The 24,549-nt window shown below is 48.7% G+C and overlaps 1 protein-coding gene across 1 annotated transcript; it reads left to right on the top strand.

Moving 5' to 3' along the window:
- Positions 1-5,766: 5,766 nt before the first annotated feature.
- URM1 (ubiquitin related modifier 1) lies at positions 5,767-22,581 on the top strand. The gene is made up of 5 exons (XM_059486624.1): positions 5,767-5,871; positions 8,514-8,584; positions 20,478-20,559; positions 21,567-21,615; positions 22,328-22,581. Exons 1-5 carry the CDS (start codon positions 5,837-5,839, stop codon positions 22,394-22,396), a joined length of 306 nt encoding a protein of 101 aa, XP_059342607.1. The 5' UTR covers positions 5,767-5,836; the 3' UTR covers positions 22,397-22,581.
- The last annotated feature ends 1,968 nt before the right edge of the window (positions 22,582-24,549 follow it).

Here is a 24,549-nt window from a genome sequence, read left to right as displayed (position 1 = left end):
GGTGACCTTGCTGGTCACCTTGCTGCTGCCCAGGAGTGGTGGGCAGTGACCAGAACCACTGGGACTCATCCAACTTTCTGCTAAAGGCAGTGAGGAAAAGCTTGGCCTCCCTGAAATCAGATCCGGGGTTGGTTATCTTGAGATGCGTGGTTTAGAGTGGTAGAGGGGGATATAGGGGGACCCTGCAGGAGATGGCTGTGCTGAAGAATGAGGGGTTGCAGGGCAAAACTCAGCACTGTGTTTCTGTGTGTCTGAGAGCAGGGTAGGTTAAAAAAGCCTACCAAAGGAAATTATGCATTCAGGGCACTGCCTGTTAAATGCAGATGTGAATAGCTCTGGAAGCTTATGGAAATATGGCTGTTACTTGTTTGCTGGTGAGCCCATACAAATGGAGACTGGCTTGAGTTGCTGGATTTTGGAAATTGATGGGAATTACAGGCCTGTGAGAGGATCAGGACGTAGCCCTTGCTGGTGCCAACACAAGTCAGGAGCTGGGCCTGGCTGGAGCATAGCCAGGAGCTCACCCCAAGCCCTGCATTTTGAGCTGGCTGTGAGGAGGGGGAGCTGCAAGATTCAATTCAGGCAAGAGGAGCAGGATGAGACCCCTCCCCAAGGTGAGAGCTCCTGCTCTGGGCAGATGGGAGGTGCTGAGTCACTGGGAAAGAGCTCAGCAGACATCACAGAGGGCTCTGGTACTCAGCCCATCAATAGCAGAGACCTGCAGGGCTGTGCCAGGGGGCTGGGGCATGCACATCCCACACTCACCTCTGTGCCAGAGCATTCCCCAGGGAGAGGGGAGCCCAGGGAGGTGTGTTCAAACCCTGAGCTGTGCTCAAAGGAGCCCCCCTGTACAGCAAGGCTGGTGTGGGGGGGTTGGTCCCCTCTGGAGATCTGGTGCCTGGGGACCATTCATCATTGGCACTGTTTGTCCTGACTGAGGAGGGTTGTGTGCACTTGGCAGTGCTTCAGGATTCCCTGAAACACCCAGCTACACCAATCAGAGCTTTTCCACTGGCTGTCAGCTTTGGCTTGAAATCCTGGGGCCTTTCTAAAGTCCCAGCTCCTCTGGAAAAATTAAGTTTATGTGCCAGTGTCCCTGCAGCTCTTGGCCCAGAAATACAAGTGCAGGTGTGGTGCTGAGCCTGGGATCAGTGCTGAGACACAACACTTCCAGCAGAGAGGTATTTGGAATGAAGTAGCCAGTGTTTAATCATCTGATTTTTAAAAATATCTTCTTATTTGTGCAGTTTTAAGGAGGAGGCTAATTGAATCCTCTATGAATAGAGACACCTTGTGAGACATCCCACCCCTTTGATCAATGCAGTAGTCTGGCTCAACAGCTGCCTGTAGATAAAAGTCCTATACATAAAGTATGAAGTATTGTTCTGTTTTAATTAAAACACTTAAAATTCTGTTTGCATGAGGTTAAGAAAACATTAAAATCCTTTCCAGGGTTATTATCAAACTGCTAATTTAAGCAAAGCCAAAGAGCTTTACAAACCAAATGTACTGTTCCCCATGGAGATGACTGCTTCTCCCAGACCCTGTGTCCTGGACAGTGACGATATATCAAGACAAAAAATGTGGCAACTTTTCTTCTGGTCTGCTCTAGGTCCAGCCCAGCCAGGCCATGCTTAGTGTGGAAAGCTGGAGTGTATTTGAGCCTTAATGCAGATGGGGGCTTTTCAAGTTGCTCAGAATCTTTCTGGGTGAAATTAATTTCTGCTGCTGAGAAAGTCTGTGACAATCTTTAACACTGCATCTCTCCAGCCTCCTCCTGCCACTCTTGGTGTGCCAGAGCCTTCCCAAACAATGACAGCTGCCTGCTCCTCTGCACTATGGGGAGCTGGCTTTGCCTTTAAGCAGTGACAGGGAAATATTCTGGACTAAAGAAGAGACTGTCCTTCGGTGCACTCTTTAGAAATGGAAATACTTGATTCCCCTGAGTGGTTCCAGTGTAACCAGGAGCAGAGCCAGGAGTGGCTTCTCCCTCTCCAGTTTGAAGGGACTGTTTGGCCAGGGATTCCACCAAAAAGATGGTGTGTGAATGTCTCATCATGCTGTATCAGAGGGGAGGGACAGCAGCTTTCCTTCCCAAAGCAGAGAGGCTTCAGGAGGGAAGAGAATGTCCTTAGGGCTGTTTGCTGCTGAGCTGCTGGACAGCACAGGATGGCTGGACTGTGCAGCTGAGCGAGCCTCGGGGAGCAGGGATGGGTCCTGCTTTGCTTTTTTTGAACCTGGCCCATTTCAGTGGCAAATCCCACTTTCCAAAGTAACCTTGGTTTTGATCTGCTTTTCTCTTGGTTCATTAAAAGTCCACACATAGGCACAAAATCATGGCAGGCCAGGCTCTGGGGGAGCTTTGGGCAATGGAGATCGTGCAGGACAGGCTGGCAACCCCAGGAATTGCAGGCGATGGTGATGCTGTCCAAGTCCAGGAGGTATTCCTGCTCAGGATGTGGGTCACTGCCAGATCTTCCCTGATCCCTGACAGATGATCCCAGGCTTGTGAAGCGGGAAATGACCCCTCCTGTTACAGCCCTGCCTTCCTCCATTCCCATCCCTGAGGGTGCCGAGCAGCATCCCGGGCAGGATTTGTGCCCTGATCCTGCCCTGGAGGTGACACCTCCCACGACCCGCCCGGGGCTGTGCCAGGGGGCCCGAGGAAGTGAGGGCAGCCAGAGCCCCGCTCCTGCCCCCGGCCATGCGAGTGGCTCGGCAGGCCGCAGGAAGAGGCTAACAGCGGCGGGCGAGCCACCCCCTCAGCTTTGAGTATCACTTTCAGCTATTCTGAAGGTTAAACGCCTGTTTAGAGCTCCCTATTGAAGGTAGAGCCGGGGGTGCGGCATTGTTGGGACGCCCTCCCGCTTTGTCTGGCCGCTTTGAGGGATGCCCTGAATGGGAAGCGGCCCCCCCAGCCCAGCACCCCGGCAGAAGGGCTCCCGGGGGAGAGCCGCTTCCTCCCGCCCTAATGACATTCAGCCCTCCATCGGTTCAGCTCCCGCTTTCTTTCTGCTGCAGTTTAACCCGGGCACAGAGGCCGGGCTCCATCTTACTGATCTCTGCTTGACACCCAATTACCACATGAATGGCAGAGAAAGGCTGCAAAAGGCTTTAACTCCCACTGACCCTCCTTCCCCTCTGCCTGCTTCCCTCTCTCCCCGTCCTACCCCCTCGCCTTTCTCCGCCGGAGGGAGTTCAAAACTGAGACGGGGAAATCAAACAAAGCCCCGAGTAAGGAAACCCATTGTCACCGCCTCCGCGATGGCTCCCCTTTCGCCGGCCATTGTTCCCCCTGAAGTTTGACTTGCTGTGTGGAAGGATGCGAGCAGCTGTTTGCGCATTCCCCTGATGTTTTATTGAAAAATAATTGAATCGTCAGTTCGGGGCTCTCTGATAAAATGTCTCCTCGTAAGGCCAGGCCCTGCTGTATTTATAAACTACGTGTCCCTCTAGAATGTGATGGCGACCTAAGGCTAAACCCTCAGTGGGGGAATGGAGGTGTGTTCCTTCTGCACTCAGGGAGAGGGAGAAAGCGGGCAAATGGTAGGGAAAAGGCAGAAGATGGGAATGAGACAAAAGAAATTAACCCTCTCTTCATTGCCAGGCTCAATTTCCAACCTGTTCCCTTTGCAGTTGGCTCTGTGGGAGGGGAATGGGAGCAGCCTCCGGCCCCAGTAACCCGGGTTTATGTGTTTTGTGTACCTGTTTATCAAACACCGTCTGTGTTTACAGCACTTCAACAACGGCAGCATTACCTTTTCTTGAGGAGATTGTGTGCTTAGTTTCCTCATCCCAAACATATCCCAGAGAACTGGTGGTGCGCTGATTTCAGTGTGCAGCATGGAGACAGGACTCATTCCTCTCCCAAGCACAAAATGTCCATAAAAACGTCCCCCTGTATCTCATGTGGTCACTTTTTGTCCAGGACAATTGTTAACAGTAACCAGCTTTGAATGCCTGAATGAGCCAAATTGGTATTTATGATCACTGTTCCCTTTCCTGTAATTTATTTTTGCTTTTCCAGGGAGGTGCTAGCACTAAATCTGTACCATTTTCTTGTGTGAGTCAAGAATCAAGATTCTTTTAGGAGCTAGTTCTGCTTTTATTTGGCCTCATAAATGATTTCTGGGAGCAAGAATAGCTCATATAAAACCATAACTGCAAACACTGATCTGGAATCAAGATTACCAGATCCTCTGAACACAGAATGCTTCACTCATTTCTGAAATCAAGATTTTTGTTGAAGGCTTCTTTCCTCGGCCGCTTTTCCATACATTTCCATCCTGGGCCATATATCTGAGATACTCAAAAGAGCTAGGATTTGAGATATATAAAATCCAGCTGGAATTTTTGGATGAAGACCACGGTCAACAGCCTCACGGCTCTGCCATCACGTAACCCCGGCAGCGACGGCAGCATTCATCTGCTGAGGGACCAGCCTTTCCTGGGGCCCAGCCCAGAGAATGATCTCCTCCGAGAACAAAAGGCCATTACAAACACCACCACCTTCTGCTCCCGGGGTTAGGCGTACTCTGACCCCCGTTAGCATAAACCAAGAGCAATCTGTCTGTGTAAATTTATGCCCCTTACACATAATGCATCATGTATATGCATAGCTATTACATTTCTATCTGCATGTGTGCACATGTACATGTATTTTTTTTTTTATTAATCCCAAACCCTCCTGAGTGGAGGGAGGGTTAAGAGGCTGCAGTTTTTCTACCGGTGCTGCCCCTGTGCAGCTCCACGTTGTGGGGGAGAAGCAGAGCCCAGCTGTCACCGCCATGGCAGCGTTCTGCCTGTGTACACGGCCCTTCTCTGGGGACAGGAGGGGAAAACAAACAGGCGACAGATGTGAGCCGCGTTGTTTAACGCTGTGCTGGGGGAGCCTGGCGCCGTGGGGATGTGATGTGCTGCCTGCCAGGGGCTGCCCGAGCTCGAGGGGAGGCTCAGCAGCCACCCCCGATCAGAGCTGCATCTCCCCGGTGCTGACAGGAGCTGTCCGTGGCATCACCCAGCTGTTCCTGCTCCCCCACAGCAATCCCCAGGAGCAGCAGGGTGGCATCACAGAATCACAGAACTGCTGTGAACAGAATTCACAGAATCACAGAACTGATGTGAACAGAATTCACAGAATCACAGAACTGCTGTGAACAGAATGCACAGAATCACAGAACTGATGTGAACAGAATGCACAGAATCACAGAACTGCTGTGAACAGAATGCACAGAATCACAGAACTTCAGGGCTGGGAGGGGATTCAGTCTGACCCCCCTGCAAAGGCAGGGTCACCTGGAGCAGGTGACACAGGAACACATCCAGGTGGGCTTGGAATGTCTCCAGAGAAGGAGAATCCCCGCCGTCCTTGGACACCTGTTCCAGTGCTCTGCCATCCTCAATGCACACAGTTCTTCCTCATGCTGAGGTAGAACTTCGTGTGTTGTAGCAGCTTTGACGCTGCAAAACCCGTCTGCAGCTGCTGCCTTTGGACAGCCCAGTGCTCTGAGCGAGCAGGGCCGTGCGTGTGGCTCTGAGCCCGTGAGGGGAGCGCTCTGCGCGGCCAAGCCTCAACTCGGTGCAGAAATCGCTATTTTAAAATAACACCACCGGGTCACGGGCCGGGCCCCGGCACTGCGGGAGCTGCTCCGGGGGAGGAAGAGACCCGAGAGGAAGGGGAGCGGGGACGAAGAGCCCCGGGATGAAGAGCCCCGGGCGGGCCGCGGGCAGAGCCCCGGAGCGCCCCCGGCGCGGCCCGGCGGGACCGGAAATCCTCCGCGGCACTTCCGGCGCGGCCGCGCGCGCCCGCCCCTCCCTCCCGCCCGCCGCCGCCAAGATGGCGGCGCCCGTGTCGCTGCAGGTGGAGTTCGGGTGAGCGCGGGCGGCGGGGCCGGGCGGAGGGCAGGGCAGGGCAGGGCCGGGATGGGCCGCGATGGTCCGGACCCTCGGTGAGGCGGCCGCGGCGGTGCGATGGGGCGGTTGCTGCCTGCGACCTGGGGGTCGCTACGGGCGCGGCTAGGCCCGGGCGCAGCCGCTGTCACGGGGCTGCGGGCCGCGGTAACGGGAGCGGCCGCCGCCGGGGAACCGGGGAACCAGACATCGGCGGGAGGGACCGGACACGCCGGAGGGTGTCCGCAGAGTGCGGCCGGGCCCTCTGCCCGTCTGTCCTGGGGCCTCGCTCCCGTCTCTCTGTGAACGTCCTGTGCCAGGTCTTTCTTTTTCTTTCACCTCTTTCAATCCCTTTGAGTTGTTTAGTTTTTTGGGTTTTTTTTTTTGTTTTTGTTTTTGTTTTTGTTTTTTGTTTTAATTTTAATTATTAAAATGATTTATGAAAACCTCCCCCTCGTTTCTCGGCTTTTTTTTTCTGAGCACTGTCTGTGTGTTTGTGTGTGGACACGTGCCCTCACTGTGCTTTGTGCTGGAGCCCTGTCAGGTCTGTAAAGCTGCCAGGTTCTCACTCTGTAGCATTTCAGTTTCCAGGCCTTTGCTGCTGTAGGATCAGCATTGCTCATGCTCTGGCCCTGGGGTCTTAAAGCATTTGCAGTGGAAGCTGTGCATATTTGTGGAAATACTTGTGTTATTTCTTAAAGCCTCCTTTTAGCAGTAGCTAAAAGGCTGCTATTTATTCGCTTTTTCCCACCCTTTCACGAACACAGAAATGCCATAACCCTTTAAATACCCTTCTCCTTAAGAATCCTTGCCTCTATCTTTCCCGCTTCCAGCTGCAGCAACTCTCCTAATTTTCCCAGAAGAGTGAGATGCATTTTTGCTTCCCTTGGAAATGCATAAATGAGCTCTCTATGTAGGAACCACAGCTGAGTTCCCCACAGCTCTCGCCTTACAGAAGGACCTTATCTTGCAATCTACATTTCCCGCTGTAACAAAGCGTGACCTTGTTTTCCTTACATGAAAAAATGTTTTTCATATCATTGTTATGACTTCTTCCCTCGCATGAATCTCGGCTCATGTTCATAATCACTGCTTCAATTTTGAGAGAACTATTTGTTGTGAGCTGGTGGAAGAACACCAACAGAGTGCTCTTTAGGAGAGTTGCTGCATATAAGTAACGCTGCTGAAGGCATAACAAGGGTTCTGTTGTGCTCTGCCATTGCAGAGCCAAGGAAACCCACTGTGGCATTTTTAGATATTGAATTTAAAGGAACTTAATAACATCTGGAAGTATCTTTGTTGATACTTAGGTGGGGATTGCTTGTTTTAAATATTTCTCTTTATTATGTTGGTTTCCAAGGGAGGAGAGGCACCAGTGAGTTCCCAGATAGTAACTTCATAGGAAGAATTTTCCAAAATAATTGGCATTTAGGTTGGAAGAACATTTTGTCACAATTTTATGCCCTTTAAAAATGTGTTGGTCATTTTTCTACCTCAGTTTAATATTAAGTGAACTGAGTTTTTTAAGAGTTCTCTATTGTTAAAGCTTTGGCCAGTATAGAGTTCAGTGTCAAAAGCTCACACTTTCTGCTGCTGTGTCCTGTAACTTAAAGTAGATTTTGTGTTTGTTATCTATGTCCCTACTCACATGGTAAAAGTTTTATAATCTGAGTTTGGCCTCACAACATCATGGAAAATGATTGATGTTGGTAAAACTCAAGATTTTCACAATTGTACTTTTTCCAGAACAGGAGTAGAGGCGAGGAGCTTGCTGAGGCTTCTGAGCTGTAGTTACAAAAATTAATTACTCTTTTGAAGAGCCTAAGGTTGGGTACCTGGACCCAGTTCAAATCCCATTGTTTTCCAGTGTGTTTGCAGCTCCTTTACCTGCCAGCCTCTGCATGTCCTGCTCACACCTGATCCCCTGTGCTTGCAGAGGCCATCAGTTGTTATCTGAGGGTATCCCCTAATGAATTCAGAGTGTCAGAAGAGGGAGAACATCAGGAGGAAGATTGTGTGTTTATTTATTTCTGTTTTACCCTGTCATCCTCACCACTTGCTTCTCCCAGTCAAGTCTCCCTCTCTGGGACACTTTGTTGTGAGCAGATCAAGAAGAATTGCCAGGACTCTCAGGCTGCTGGCTCTGACTGCTCTGTAACTTTGTGTGAGTCATTTCCCTTCCTGTGTGTTCACACTTGGGAACTGGGGGAATATTTATTCCAGAAGGATGCTCAATTTTGAGATTTCTGGCCAGCAGGTGTTGGGGATGAGCTGTGCTCGGTGGAGTGTGGTGGCTGTGGTGTTGTTTGAGTGGAAGCAGCTCTGCACAGGGGTTTGGGAGCACATGGAGATGGGAACCATCCTCCCATCCCACTGGGTGATGCCTGGCACCGTGGGGTTCTGGCTGCAGCAGAGCCTCCTCTCTGTGCTGGCAAAGGGAACTGGCAGCTTCCCCTGTGCACTTCTGGTTTGTGACAGGAAAAAAAAGACAAAGGGAATCCTGTGCTAAATATAGTCTGTGTCATTTGTTTTCTCTGTTGTGGCATCCGTGTAAATTGCCTCTTTTGTGCTGCTTTCTTTTGACAATAAAGCAAAATCTCAGTGGTTCATTGTTTTTATTTCAGAGGTGGTGCAGAGCTCTTATTCGATGGTGTCAAAAAGCATCAGGTGACTTTGCCCTGTCAACCAGAGCCTTGTGAGTATCAGAACCTGTTGGATAACTTCACAGACGAACAACAAATGAAACAAGGCTGGTTTGTACAGCACTTAGAGTTGCCAGCAAGGATCAAAGTATTTTAGAAGCTCTTTCAGACATGCCGTGGATCAGGCAGCTTGGCAAACAGGGCTTCGTTCTCAAAGTCTGAGGTCTTTCCTGTCCTCTAAGCACTTGTGAATCAAGTCCTTCCTTAAGACTTTTGCCTCCCTCCTGCTGGACAGACAACAGCCTCTGGATGTTTCCATCAAGTCTACATTTGTCTTTCTTGGTACTTGAAACCACCAATAACATCCTCCCTCCTTTTCTTTTTCCTGCCTGTTCTGAGGTTTCCAAGAGGCACATATATATATGTGTGTGTATGTGTTTATGTGATGTATAGATACGTGCAGGGGTGTGTAGCAATGTAACATAAATGTTGTTTTTCTACTCATTTGACCTTTCAAGTAATTGTGATTATTTTAATAGGAACTCTGCAGTTGAAAACAGTAAACCTAATGCTCAAATAGGATGCTGGACATTCTGGCCATGGCCTTCACTGCAGTAAAAACCAGGACTTGAGTGTTCAGAGGATAAGCAGTCATAATTCCTGGTTTGCAATTTGGAATATCAATACTGAGAAGTGCTGCACTCACTAACTCACTCACTTGTGTGCATACTTCAGTTGTAGTGTAGTTTTGCCACAGCTATGTTCTGAATTTTTCTAGCTAGATAGCACTGCTTTATACTATTGGGGTGGGATTATAAACCAAAACCAATAACACAAATCCATGAGGGAATGTTAGCAACCAATATCTCAAAATGGCTGATACCATAATCTAGGTGCTGGGAACTTCCAGGCCTGAAATCTTTTTGCTGTGCCTGGAAGTAATTAGAGATTGTTAGAAGTGCTTTTGATGCTTGGACATAAGTATGTGTAATTCAGATATAATAGGAATACTGCAATATTGTGTTATCTTGTGGTTAAGGACAGGGACTGAGGCTCCAGAAACATGACCTGGTGCTGATTTGCTTTGTGAGTTTAGTCATGTTGCTTTACTTTCCCCTGTTGCTAATGATATTTTCATGTATCACAAGAGAATTCAGCATTAAATTCCAGCACTGCTGAAGCACTTAAGATCCTTAAATGAAAGGTAGCAAAGAAATACTAAAACACTCATTTAGCTGGTATATAAACTTGGGGACTAGAGCATAATTTTCTTCAGTGCTCTGCAAATTTAAAGTACCCAGTAGCACCCACTGTTTTGGTGGTGCTCAAAGCAGATGCTGAAGAAAAGGGGGATATTACAGGAGATGTTTATTCCTGCCAGGGGAGGGGAGGCTGTTAATATCAAAGAGGGATTCCTGCAGCCCCCTGGCTGTCAGCAGTGCAGTTCCATGTCACCTGATCCATTCCCACTTGAAGATCTTCTGCAGCCTTAGCAGGATCTGCATTTATCCTAAGGGATAAATCTCTCCCTGCAGGTCTGTCTCAGCCTCAGGGCTCAAACTCCTGATCTCCAGTGATTCATTCCAGATCCAGCAAACACATTATTGCTCCCAGCTTTTCCCTCTTGTTTTCCAGACACTGCTGTCCCTGTGCCAGGGGTGGCAGAAGTGGCAGTACCCCCTTGTCAGCTGCCCTGGTTTGCTGCTCTCTTGTGCCTTGGCTGTCAGGGAGGTTTCATTTTGGGGCTGGTGGTGGATTGCAGCATCTGAGGAGCATAAACTGAGCTGTGAGGCACACCCAGCCCAGGGATGGGGCAGGCAGAGGTGGCCTCAATGTCTGACAGTCAGGGATTACTGGAAACACCCCTGATGATACTTCCAGTGGTGAGAAATCAATGGAATCATACCAGAAATTATGAATAATTTTCTTGAAATTTTATGTTGTTCCTAATGCTGTGTATTTCCCTTGTTCACACTAAGAAGTTTTAACTCTCCTATCTCTGGGTAAATAAAGATATGCATAGCCAGATCCCTGCTGCCCTCATGCAGCCAGAATTGCAATGATTAGAGAAATAAAAGAGCTCAGTTCTACTGGCACATCCTGTTGCTCACCTTACCCTGGATGTCCATCACTGAATTCTCCAGGGAAAGACCTGTAGTATGAACACTACTTGAAGACCTGCACTTCTAACCCCATTTTAAGTGATTTCATTAGCTGCCAAGTTTATTTTTGGCCATTTTGGCCTCTCTTACCTACTCTTCCTTTTTTCTAGGTTATTTTTGTCTTTGTCCTCCTTTTTGCAGAACAGTTGCTTCTCTCTAGGTTATGGGGCCCACCTATATTTTAATTGTTTAGGCAATTTTATATATATCCCAGAAGGAGAGGGAGGTGGAAAATGATATGAAGAAATACCTACAAATATTTACATGAATAAAACAAGCTGTGCTCCATAGTTGGCAGGGGCAGTCAGTGTTCTCTAAATGATAATATTGCTTGAGCAAACTCTTTATGTGGTCATTTATTTTATTTCTTTTTTTCTGATAACAGGCACTAGATGGAAAGTAGGTGGGTTCCAGATCCAGTTAACTTTTTCAAGAAGATTTGATTCTCTGTCCTTTTCTGATGCTTGGAGTTGGACTCCTGGAGGGATTGGGAAAGGCAGGAGGAAGGAAGCTGCAAATGGGACAAGAGCAAGCCACAAGGGAGACAGCCACATGGCAGGACCTATTTTTATTATTTGAGGGGCATTTTGTATCCTGATGTCAGTTCTTTAGCAGTTCCTTATTTCCAAAGTGGAACTGTCTCAGCCTGCATTTTGAAGTTGCTGCCAAAATGGGATCTTAGAGAGATGTGGTGTGTGTGCATAGGCAGCAGATTTACCTAAGCCACACTTTGTGCAGGACCCTGTAATCTTGTAGAGCTGTTGCAGAAGGAAGACCTCAAGTTAAACAAGAATGTTGTCTCAAATTTCTGGCTATCCTGATGATTTCACTGATAATGCTGTTTGAGGATCTGAAGGCATTATGCCCTGTTGGCTTCTTCTGCATAAAAACAGTGTGTGTGGGAGAAAGCAGCTGGGGGAACAACGATATTTGTCACATGGAGAGAGGATTAAATTGGCAGGGAAATCAACTTTATTTTCAAGCATCTAAGAGGCTATTAGAGACAATGGAGCATAAAAGAGAGAAACCCTAGATTAAAAACTGAAAATGTATTTGGCAGCCTCCTCCTGAAACAAGCCACAGCAATTTAACCAAGTGCTTCAGTAATCAAATAGATCATTGTATGACAGCTCTGCAAGTGATGCTGGAGCTCCTTCCTCCATCTCACTGGGACTCACAGTGGTGGATTTGTCTTGGCCATGTGAGTTGCATGGATGCTGTTGGAAGGGTAGGGTTGTTTAACCCTTGTAGTTGTTTCAAGTTTAGCTCAGCTGCATCATCTGATGAAGAGTGTTTACAAAACCTCTCTGCTGTGCTGTTTTCTGGATGTTGTACCCAGAGGTTGGGGTTGTGTGTGAAGTCTCTGGCACTTGTGCTGCAGGTGGCTCAGCTGCAGTCACAGACCTTTGAATTCCAACTTCTCATGTGGCTTCTGTGGTGGAACTCATGATTTTGGAGCAGCAGCTTCACTGGGACCTTCTGGGCTAATCAAGAATTCACATCTATTTTGGCACTTTGCAAGTCTGGAAGGTTAAATTATTAATCAGCTTGTTTTAGTAATTGTTTGTGGTTTCCCTTTACCAAAACTCTAGGGAAAAAAAGCCCACTGCCAATCAGATTTTTTTAAAGAGGGAAAATTAAAATAATCTGCCAAATACTGCTTCTGTTGAATCCCTGTAGAGAAGAGCATGGTGTGCTCCTCGAGAGCTTTGCTTTCCAGGGGCCTCATTCTGCTCAGCATGGAGGACTGCTGGGGACTGGGGAGCATTCATCTTCTGGGAAAAGAGCCTGGGGATCCTGAGAGATCAGACCTCTGTTACAGGCAGGATGGCTTACAAAACAGAGCATGGCATGTGTTCAGCATTGACTGGGGTGCTGGACCAAAAGAACCTGTAAAATCCAGAGTAGCAGTTGGTGTTGGCTCTTGGTAAGTGCCTGGTGCTGGGTAGTACATCCTAGTTGAGTCATTAATATTCTGGCATGCTTTTATTGCTCTGTTTATTATCCCTAACATTTTAAAACTTACTCCAAAGAAAGAATAAAAATATATTTGCTAATGTAGAGGCTTATTAGAAGAACAGTAAAAAAACCCCCATAGATCTGTGGAACTTCATGCAGTCAAATCTTTTTAACCACAGTGTGTGGTACTTGCAGCTCTCAAAGGACTTGGGTTATTCCCCTGCTCGTGCATCCCACTCGTGCATCTCTCTTAGGCAGGGAATTACAGATTTGGGGGCAAGGGAAGGGGGCTCGGGGGTGATGCAGGGTGGGTGCTCAGCAGCCAGGGTGGGTGAGCAGTGTTTGCAGTGTCAGAGCTGTCCCGGGGGGTGCTCAGCAGCCAGGGTGGGTGAGCAGTGTTTGCAGAGCTGTCCCATGGGATGGAGCATTCCCTCAGCTCCAGGTCCCTGTCCCAGCGAGGCTGCGGCTCCCTTTGGAAGGAACAGGGAAATAAACGCTGGTCCTCACAGTCCCATCACCCTCCTGGGAGGCCGTGGAGCCGCTTTACCGGATCAGCTCATCCCAACTCATTGTGGAAGGAGCTTCCCAGGCACTGGGAAACCAGCTCTTGTGTGTGACCAAATCCCTGGGATAACAAAGCCTGGCTCTTACACCCTCCTTCCCAGCCGCTGTATTGCAGTGCGGACACCTAGCAGGATAACCCCTGTGTCCCACCCCCCTCTCTGGCTCTTTTCTCGGTGGGATTTGCTGTGCTGACAGCGCTGTTCAGAGGGTGGCAGCGGAGCAGGGCTGGGGAGGAGGATCCGGGCCCTTTAAACCGCTTAGCATGCGGTTCACACGGCTCCGGGCCAGCTGTTCCTTTCTCCTCCTGCCCTCACTCGCAGGAGTTGTTTGCTGAGCTCAGAGCTCCTGTGCAAAATTGCTTTTCAAAAGAGCCACTTTCTGCTTAATTAAACAATGAGCCGCCGTCCCTCTGCACATCTGTAAAGCTCCCTCCGCAGCCCCTTTATCCCACAAACTGCTCCATTCTTACCTCCATTCACTTGTAAATCTTACCCCCCCCTCTCCTCCACCCTGATCATCTCACTGGCCCTTTCTTTTTCCCTTTCAAGTAAGACTGAGGAGCTTGGAGTATCTGTGGGGGTGGCTGGGTTGGGTGGACAGGAATCGGTTTAATGGTGCTTGGCCCTGAGTGAAAGCCTAATAATAGCAAAGCAGATCTGAGCCCAAAAGTGAGAGGCGATTTCTGTATTTAGACGAATAAAATCATGGCAGTTTCCTGAGCTGAGCTGAGACACTGACTCATCCAGCAGCCAGAGGGGACACGGCCACCAGCCAGGCTGGGAGGGGGGCAAGGATTTGACTTGAAGGCATTTTCTGATCCAGCTGGCAGTGCCAGGGAAAGCCCAGCCCAGGGGATTCCCTCGGCCAGGCTGGCTGTGTGCAGAGCAGTGCCAGCCTGCCAGGGAATCCCTCTGCACTCTGGCAGGAGCAGCACCTTCCTCCGTGGTTCAGGGCTGCACATCAGCTCTGTGTTGTCTCTTTAACAGCAATAAGGTTTTCATTTTCAGCTCTCAGTGCACACACCCAAAACTCAGAAACCAGGAAAATAGGAGAGAGGGGAAATTTCAGTTCGCTGGGTTTTGGCAAAGCTTTACACTGGTGGTTAGTAATGCATTCTCTGAATTGTCTTGCTGAGAGCTTAAAAAAAAAATTAACCAGTAACATTCAAGGTTAAACAGGATAAATGAATGGAAAAGCGATGAGGTGGGATATCTCCTTTATCATTGAGAAGGACAGATTATAGCCAGCATGATGCAATATCATCTAGTATAGATTGATAGGGAGGAATGAAGAAATGGGAGTTTAGTGCATTAGCAGAAGATTCCTGACTGCAAAAACTATTAGACCATGGCACAGTCTCCTTGGGGTTTGGTACCAGGTCTGCAGCGCTGAGGCCTCTTAAAATCAGAGCAGACAAGGCTCAGGACAGTCTTTTTGTTGAGAATAATTCTGTGCTGGCAGAGGGATAAAATCACAGGACCTGTTAAGGAGATGCTTTTTTTAATGTCTGCCATCCCCAGGCTGGTACTTGGCTGCTGGGGCAATCGTCTTTGAGGCTCTCTCAGCTCCTTCCTTTGACAATTTTGAACGAGAGGCAAGACCCTGGGCCAGCACTAGTGATCTGTGATCCTAATTAAAAGAGACAGTTTGGTGCACTGGCATTTATTGGGGAGCCTGAAGTGACAATAGCGTTGGGTGTTACGGGATTAGATGCTCTGACTTTGGAAATGAGTAGGGATTAGGTTTACCCTGAGAATCAGCTCGAAGCTGCTTTTTTTGTCATGGGAGCTGATGGATCTGGAGGCTTGCTGCTGGCTAGCAGTGGGATTGGAGATCCCTTGAACTTGTATTTCCCTACCAACAATCTGTGGGGAGTGGAAGATCCCAAGCAGCTCCTCTCCAGTTCATAAGCATTGTGATTAAAACCTCAGGGCTGAGAGTTGCTGGGTGATAGCTGCGATCTGAGTCCTCACTGCTGACGGGAAAGCTCTGAAAGACCTCTGTGATCCTTTCCCATTTTGTGGACACAAGAAAATTAAGAAGAGCATTGCTCTTCTAGATGAGAAGCAACAAAAAGACGTCTTAAAGCAATTAAAAATTACAGAAGGCAAGACCTTGGTGTTCATTTGTAGCAGACAAGAACAGATGAGAGCAACAATCGCAATTTTGTTATGCCTGTTACCCCCTAATTAGTTACCCCCCAATTAGTTACCCCCTAATTTCTTCCCTAGTACTTAAATCACTGCCCATTTCAGTGTGTGGCAGGATTGGCTTGTGCACTTGTCAGAGAAAATGGATTTTACTCTTGCTGCAAAATTTGCCTGGCTGCTCACTCTGCGTAATACCAAATCCATTTGCCTGTGACTCCATTTATATCAGCCATTCCAGGTCTTCTTCTGCAGTTTATGGCACACCATGGACTGCTTCAGAGAGTGATTTACATATCAGATGGGAGGCTGGAGGAGTTGGAAGGATCCCTTAGATCTGGTTTTGAGCTCTTTTAGAGAGCAGATCCCTGGAGGGTCTGCTCAGATCCGAAAGGAAAGAGCAGCCACGCACCTGGAGGAGCAGCAGGTATTGGGAGCTGGTTTGTCTGTTTTAAAACAAGCTGCTTAAGCAGGGAAAGGGACATACAAATTGTTTTTCCATACATTTCCATGCAGGCAGGGGGAATAATGGCAGAGGAGCGGCAGGGAAGGGGCTTTGTCATGGTTACAGGCCGGTGGCTGAGAATGTGGGTGGAGCAGCGCTCGTCCAGAGTTAGTGACCTCAGCAAATTGGAGCTCAGCCATGGTCAGTATGATGAATGATCTTATTCTGGGTCAAAGAAATGGTTCCCCACAGGGAGGTGTCCGCAGGGCGGCCCGGGAAAGCGCCGTGCTCCTGCAGCACTGACCCCTTAGTGACCAGTGCCACATATATCTTATTTACTGCAGACCAGCAGGGAATTTTCCATGGTTCACCCTTTATAGGGATCCCCTATTTTCCTGAAATGATCTCCCAGTTCTGCAACCAAGGCAAGAAAATGGGTGTAATCACACCTTCTGGGTGCCCTTCGGGGCTCTGTGCAAGTTTGGATGTGGATTTTAACACAAAGATGTCTGGTCCTTGTGTGTGAGTGTGAATCTGTGAGCAACCTGTGCAGCTCTCTGGGAGCCAAGGGCTGTCTGTGTGTCTGTGTCAAATCGTATCAGGGTTGCACAAAATCCCTCCATGTTTCTGCACCTTTGTCAGTTCATTGTGAGATCCTTCTAGTGCAACACCCAGCTTGGTGTTTCACATTTGAAGCACCTGGTTTCTCTCTGCACACAGTGAGTACCCTCATTTCTGACTTGTCACTGATGGATCTGTCAGGTCCAGGAGGTTTTATTGAGCTAGGAAAGATCTATGGATATCAGCCCAGCTTTTGAGGGTGCAGATGAACCCAGGCAGTGCTAAAATGGACTGTTAGACAGGAAGCTGAGCAGATTCTTCATGGAGGAGCAGTTGGGGCAATGCAGGTGGTCAGGCCTTGGAGGATTCACAGGAGGGCAGAGCAGACTGTGCAGTTGTCTCTGCCACAACCAGGAGTGTTTGTGGTGCAGCTGGGCTGAACAGAGCCGAGGCTATTGGGGCTTGTGTGCTCTCACTGCAGTTCCTGCATCCTCTTGCGTGACAGGCAATGACTTTGTGTCACTCCCAGCACACATCTCGTTTTCCTGAGCTGTGTTTTGCTGGGTGATGGCTTTTCTGCATTCATTGTGGGCTTGAGCTCCCATCTGTGCACTTGAACTAAGCAGTTTTCTCAAACGATTGTCGGTTTTTCTTTTTTTTAATTAACTTTAGATTATTTTTTTTCCTAAGAATTTGGAGAGGGTTGATGTAGTGCTAGCACAAGCAGCAGAAGCTGTCTCTGTGTGGAAATAAGACAGGGATTTCCTACCATGTGCTTCAGTCCCTCCTTTGCAGTTTGAGAATATTTCCACTTCCTTGGCTGGTTCAGTCTTGCTTCTCCTCTGCTGCTGTTAATGGGGAGAACAGTTAATGAGAATTAAGAGTGCATTTTTTGATGTGATATTTGTTTGCTGTGAGAGAAATGGAGTAGGCTACCAAACAGATTTCAATTCGACCATACAGCAGTGATAAAAATACATCATTACTGGGGTGAGCTGGATTCGAGTTGGTGATGCTGGAGCAAAATGCTGTATTGTCTGAGCTCTCACCTGAACCTCCCTCTGGAGCCAAAATGCACGGTGGGTTTTGCAGCCAAATCCCAGCACCTGTAGTACAGCTGTGCTCCTGCCAAAGCAGATGCCTCTGTTCTGTGATGGGGGCCAGCTTCAAACCAACACGAGTGTGAAATCACAGCATTGTAATGATGGTTTAACTTCTCAGCAGATGTGGTGCCTGACCAGGCTGAGATTTTTTCCTTCTTTATATGGCATCTGTAGAGAACCTGCTGTTTGCATAGAAAATCCTTGGCCCAGGCAGCTGGAAACCTGTTAGACCTGTAGCATAGTATCAGAAAGAAAATGTCCTAGGAACACTACATGTGTCAGCTGTAAGAGATAAGCAGTTGTGCTGTAATTTACCTCTTATTATTTCCATCATGAGAACACAGAGTCCTGAGCTGTTGATCAGGACTGCTGTTTGAGGCACTGAGCTGCAAGATGGCTCCTCCACAGACCACTTGCAATGGAAGTAATCTTGTTCCTTTTCAATATCTTACTTGTGGGAGATTGTTTTGGTGTGGCTGTGGTCATCTGTCATCCTTTATAATTGATTTGTTCTAGTAATATTGGTGTGTAGCACATAGAGAAATGAAGGTGGGTGAAAAAATTCAGTGCTGATAAAGCAGATGAAAGTATTGTCTTAAAGTTGGCTGTGGAGAAAGGGTCTTAAATTTTGTACCTTTTGGAGTAGAGATGCATAGGGATGTGTGGGGTTTTTTCCTACTATTTAAATTCTTCAGTCTGTGTGTACGTGACTTCTGGGTAGGAGTAAATGAATGTTGGCTCAGGTGGGACTGAAAATAACATTTGTTATGGGAGGAGATGGCTGAGGGAGTCTTCCAGCTCAGCCTGGAATAAATCAGTCCCCTCGTCCCTCCGTCCAGGCTGCTTCTAGGTGGCTGCCTTTTATCCAGCCAGTGCAGGGTGTTTCTGTTTAAATGATCTCTCCTGAAAGGTCCCAGAGGAAAGGGCTGCTTATTCCATGCAAGGAGAATGGTGTATGGCACAGCTCATTGTTGTGTGCCCTGCTGCAAGTGCATAAATATGAAACAGCTCGCGGGCGATGCTGCGGTGGGGCCGGTGTCCCCTTCACACCCCCCTCCCTCTCCTGAAGGCTCCTCTCCATCTTCCTTCCTGTACAGCTTTCATTTCTTGGTGATGGAGAGCGGGAGCCATTTGGGTGTGAGATCCTGAGGGCTTGACTGCAGCAGTGTTTTTCAGGGCAAGGTGAATTAATGTGGTTAACTCTTGTTCTGATGGCTGACTGGCTGTGGTGCACGTGTGTGTATGTACATATATATATATATTATATATATCTATATGTATGTATGGATATGTATGTACATACACACACCTTCTTAGTGGTGCTCCCTGTCCCCAGTGCATGTTGCTAGGAAGGAGGCAGAAAATGGCCTATTTTGTTCTTTTAACTACAAATCATTACAAGGCAGTTGTGGGTGATCCAGCTCACCAGGCAGTTTGGAGGCACAGAGCAGCTCCTCTTGCCCAGATCAGAGTGGTCCAGTGCTTGCAGTACCTGTTGTGCTCTGGGCAGCCCTGTGGTGAGATCAGGGTTTTGGGCCAGAGTGCTGCTTTGGAGGCAGCAATGCCCTGGGAAGGCAGGGGGAACAGAGGGAATCTCAGAGCATCCCCCTCCCCCTTTCCTCGGGAGAAGAGGCCCCCATCTGCTGCAGATGGACATCTCCCCATTGCCTGGTTGATGTGCACCTGTCTACACCAGGGCTGTTCATCCTGGGTGTGACATAAGCAATGAGGGTGACTTTATTTGGAACAACCCCAGTTTGGCTCTGGGTAACATCCATGATCCCATAAATCCTGGAGTAAGGCCTGGGCAGAGTCAAGCCACTACAAATGCACATATTATTGCTGGTCGTGAAGCAAACACATGGGGAATAATACACAGAGTGAATTTAACTGAGAGAAGCACGTGTGGAAAGATACCTCATGACTACAGTGAGCTTACCTCACACAAGAAACCCATCCTGCCATCCCTGCTCCTCCTGGAGCAGGGCTGCAGCCCTCACTGCTGGATTTGTGCCTTCAGAAAGCTTCCTCGCTTCTTGAAAACAAACAAAACTCTTTTGGGGCTTTCAAAGGGCTGTTTAAAGGAGCCCCAGGAGAATAACTGATTGTGGATTCGGAATGATGAAGTGGTTTGTGGAACAGTGAAATATAGAGGCAAATGCAGGAGAACTCCACTTTGCAATTTGTCAGCTTCTCCAAACCCTGTAACGGATTGTTCCCCCCCTCTGTCTCTTCTCACCTCTCCAATAGGAAATTAACTGATGCTATCACTAAAGAAATTGTTTTTGCCTCACAAAGTAAAATTGATACTATAAAAACCCGCCAGCAGTGTCTCCTCCTCCTTTTACATGAAGACAAATCCTTCCTGTCACCTACTGAAATGGAAAGATAAAGGCTGAGCTTTAATAAAGAAGCTCTAAGCATAAAGTGTAGAAGGAGGGAGCAGGCACAGCATGGGGAACACTCCACAGCAGCAGGTGTGATGCTGAGGGATTCTCTAAGTGCCCAAAATGCAATGATGGGCCAGGCCCTCCTGTCTGTTTAATGCACGGCCATGGACAGGTTTGGGCCCCAGAGCTCCCAATGTCTCCCAGAGTTTGTGCTGGTTTTGGTGCAAAAGTGTCTGTGTTTGCTCCATTCAGGTTCTTAGGCTTGCTTGTTTGGACTTTTTAAATCTAATTAAATGCACAAAAGAATTAGACATGATTTGTTGGGTGTTAAGGTAATGCACAGGATATGGGATGTGTCAGAGACCTGAACATCAGGAATCTGCTGGCAGATTGGTGCTTCAGCAGGAACTGCATTCATTCTTGGTGGGATCAGTTTTCTGTGGGAAACCTCTTCTGTCAAACCACGGGGACAGGACTGACTGTGAGTTTCTTTGCAGCTATCCCCATCCATCCTGCATGTTCCTCATCTGCTCTTTTGTGGATAAACAATCACTTTGCTCTGGCATCACCGGGAGCCATCAGCTTGTTTGTAAACCCTGTCCTTCCTCCTTCCAGGGGATATCAGAAACCTGCTCAAGTGGATCAAACAGAATATGCTGAAAGAGCGACCAGAGTTATTCTTGCAAGGGGAATCTGTGTAAGTACAACTGTTAGGAATCCTCCTTGTGTTTCTCTCTTGATCCCCACAGTTTGGGGGATTTTTCCTCTGGGGCAGATTTCCTATTGAGTAAGTCAATGACCATGAAAACACACGATTTGCTTAAGTGATAGTGGGAGGTATCCCACCCACACCTTGCACAGAGAGCATCTTTTGCAGCCCTCACCCCAAATCTTTAAACCTTAAACATGAAGCAGGGCCATTTGTGTTTTCTCTTCATTGTCACTTGGAACAGAGCAGCACCTGTATCCTCAATTCCAGGAGTTTTAGCAGGTCTGTCTGTTCCCTGCTGACATCACTGGACTGAAGCAGTCATTCTGAGAAATGCCAACAAATACTTCTTCTGGGAAATGTATTTTTATTATCAAAATGGGGCCAGTCTCGTGGAGGGGGGGCAGATAAAAAAAAAAGGAAGGCAAGAGAAATGGAGCAGAGTGAGCTGTGCAAGCCATCCCTGACTGCAGGGTGGCGCTGGGGGTGTTTAACATTCGTCACGGATCTTTGGGAGCTGAAGCGTGTGCCAGGTCCCCTGGTAACAGGAGAGACAATTGCAGGACACTGAAGATCAAAGAGGGGGAATCCCTTTGCTCAGAACCAGGGGCTTGGAGTGGATCCCAGGTGTTTAGTGCCTCTGCTAGGGGCACTGGAATGGCTTTTGCTGCCTTCACACTGAGCTCTGTGCGCTCGCCCGGCGTGCGTGGGTTTTAATTACCTGGCTTTTGTGCGCGGTGCGGAAATGCAGTCATCCTGGAGCGTCCTCACCACGGAGCCTTCTCGTTCAAATGAGCTTTGGGATTGCTCCTGCGTCCCCTTTATTTGATCTACAAAGGGCACAGGCTGTACCTGTTTCCACCTCCATGCCAGGATCCCTTTTTTGGTGTTATAGGCAGTCAGCCTGTGATCTGTGCTGTGACATCCCTTGTTCTTAACTATTTGTGGAGCTTTTTAGCAGCCCTGTATCCTAATTATTTCTCTCTATTCTGCAGGAGGCCAGGAATTTTGGTGCTCATCAACGAGGCAGACTGGGAACTAATGGTCTGTACTCCTTCAGTTTGACTTTCTTTGTTGAAAATACTGCTCTCTCTTTTCTGTGGTTGCTCTCACAGCAGCTATTTCTGATTCTTGCCCCAAGCAAAGCATCTCATATTTGAGGGGGAAGGGGCAGGCTGGAATTTATCTCCTGTACAGTGGCTGTTCAAAAGCCTGGAGCCTCTCTCTAACCTGCTGAGTCTCATCAGCCAGGCAGGGTCTGAAGAGAGATCACCCTATTTTCCCTGGTCTCTGGCACTGGGTTTTGCACCTCTGGCTGCTGGCAGGTCCCCCCACATGTGGGGTGACAGTGTGGGGGGCACCTGGGACCTTCAGGCCCCACACAGAACCACCTTCCCTGAAGTCAGGTGGTGCCTGGCAGGTAAAGGCCACAGGGAGATTTCAACTCAAACAGGCACCTGGTAAATGTCTTCCCTTTTCAGCCCACTGTTGAGCTCAAACAAACATCCCCTTGCCACTTCTCTGCCTCAGGCAACCACCTGTTCTGTCAAAACCCTGGTCCAGAAAGGGATGTGGGGTGATGAGCATCAGCACTGTGGCTGATCTCTCACCTTCACTTCTGTTAGGATGAAAACATCAGTCTGTCCCCTTCTGCTCTCCCTAATACTCACCATCTTTTTATGAGCTGTTTTCTCTTTGCAGCTTGTATTTGGAAATGGCATTTAAACAATTTTTCATTTTTTTTCTTGGCCTGCAGGGTGAGCTGGATTATAAACTCCAGGACCAGGATAATGTGCTTTTCATCTCAACACTGCACGGCGGGTGAACTCCTGAAAAAACAAGAGGATGTAAATCAAAATCCCTGGGAAAAAAAAAAACCAAACAAAAACCTTAACCCACCTAAACCTCTCTTGAACTGCCTGTGTCCAGTCTCTGCATCTCCCCACTGCGTTCACTTGTTCTAGACATCCAAATAAAGCCCCGCCAGCCTGCGGCCTTCTGTCCACCACAGCTTCCATCTTTTGGTCCTCATTTCACCTCTCCTGACTGCACCTCCAGGTACCCTAACGAGCAGAGAGCACCTCAGCATGTGGGACTTTGTTTTTCTCTGGCAGGAGGAAGAAGGGTGCTGAACCCTGAGTAGGATAACATGTCTTAACATGCAGTGAGGTGTTCTGGTGCTGGGAACCAGGATTCTTTTAACACAATGTTTAATGTTGGTGCAGTCTCTGCACCAACCATGGGAAGGGTGAGAAAGTGCAAGGAAATAAAAGGGGACTTGACTAGCTTTTCCATGGGGTAGCAAACATGGCAGCTCCAGAGCCCTCAGAAGTGACTTTCACCTTGTCATGATATTTATTTATGGGAAGCAGGAGAGAAATAGGCCTTTTGGGTTTGGTATTTCTGATCCCTCATGCTGCTTTCATACCAGAGCTGAGGCAGAGTGAAGTACTGGCCCATGAATGATGTCAATTTATAATGATTTGGTTGGAGGGGAAACAAACCCTCACCCGGCCTGAGACAGCCCAGAGTGATCAGGGCAGCAAATGATCTTTCTGTCACCGTGACAGACAGAATTGATCAGGCTGCACTGCATTCTGTGCAGGTGGGAACTGCAGTCTGGCTGGGGCTGGAGATGCACAGTTTAAGTGCCAAGAGCTGAGAAAGTCAGTGGCTTTTAACCCTTTGTGTAAGTGGGAGGGAGAAGGTTCTTGCTGCATGCTCTGAGGAATTCCTGTCTGGGGTTCTGCTAGGGCACGGCTGTTGTTGGCTTTCCAGAAGTTTCTTCAGAAAGACAGACTGGCCCCTGCGAGCCAGGAGGCTACAGCAGGAGCAGAGGGATGGGCTCAGAGAAGACAGCACTGGCACCAACAGGTCTGAAACATGCAGCATGAGCTGCCAGGAGTGCCTGACCAGGCCTGTGCTTTATCTCCCCCCTGCCCCGCTCACCTGTTCCACGGCTCCAGCACACGCGGGGTCCCCGCAGCAGCTCCTGCCTGAGCCACGGCTGTGGTGGAGCTCAGTGGGTGCCTCTAGAGCTGATCTGCACCAGGAATGCTCTAACAGCCCTGGATGCTCAGGAGCTGCTGACGAGCTGGGGAGCACCAGCCCTGCTCGGGCAGCCTGGCCCAGCACCGAGCGCGGCGCACAGGGAGCCTTTCCCGCGCTGCGCCTGGCAGGAATTCCTCTGATGCACAGAGTGATTCCCTCAGCTGACTTCTCCACTGACTCCTCTCTGTCTGCCCCTCCACAACCTGCCTCAAAAAGCACCCACAGCCTACGATGCTTGTGCACCTGAGGAGCCCCAACTTCAACCCACTGCTGGTGCCAAACCGATATTCAGCCTTTTCCACATCCAGCCACAGCAACTTGAGTCCAGCTCACACCATTTGTAAGTGACACAGACAGGCCAAAGGCTCTTCTCTGCCCTGAGTTCCTGGCCCTTAGCTTAGCTGGGCCAGGACAGTGGAACGGGATTCCAGGAGGTGGTAGAAGCTGGCTGAAAAACAAGGAACCTGTGTGGTGTGCAGCTTGAAACAGACTGAAGCACAATGGGAAAAAGCAGGTTCATCTTCAGCACTGCTGCCTGCCCTTCCTCTACCCTGCCTCTGCCTTAGGCTGGGCTTGTCTCTTCTCATCCCCCCCAGCTGTTTGCTCAGATAAGATGGGTTCCTTCCCCAGGAGCTGTTATTCCCCTCGATAGTGCAGGTAGACCCAGGTGGCTTAGATCCCGCTGTAGTAAAAGCTGTCAATCACTGCTAAAAAAAGCTAGAAATGGGAAGATGAAGGAAGCCTGGGGGGATGGAGAAGAGGGGTACAGCAAAATCCTGTAACAACAAGAGCAACAAAAAGTTTCTGAAATAAAAGCCTTTTAAAACATTTTCCCCTCCAGCTTTGTCCTAGATAGGCTCTTGGTGAAATTCTGCTCGGATCTTGTAATGCTTCCCTCCTCCTCCTGGGTTTCCTTGGCAGCCCCGG

Source organism: Ammospiza nelsoni, chromosome 20, assembly GCF_027579445.1.
Source record: "Ammospiza nelsoni isolate bAmmNel1 chromosome 20, bAmmNel1.pri, whole genome shotgun sequence".
Taxonomy (NCBI): Eukaryota; Metazoa; Chordata; class Aves; order Passeriformes; family Passerellidae; genus Ammospiza; species Ammospiza nelsoni.
The sequence above is the reverse complement of the archived record's forward strand: the minus strand, read 5'-3'. Positions and strand labels throughout refer to the sequence as shown.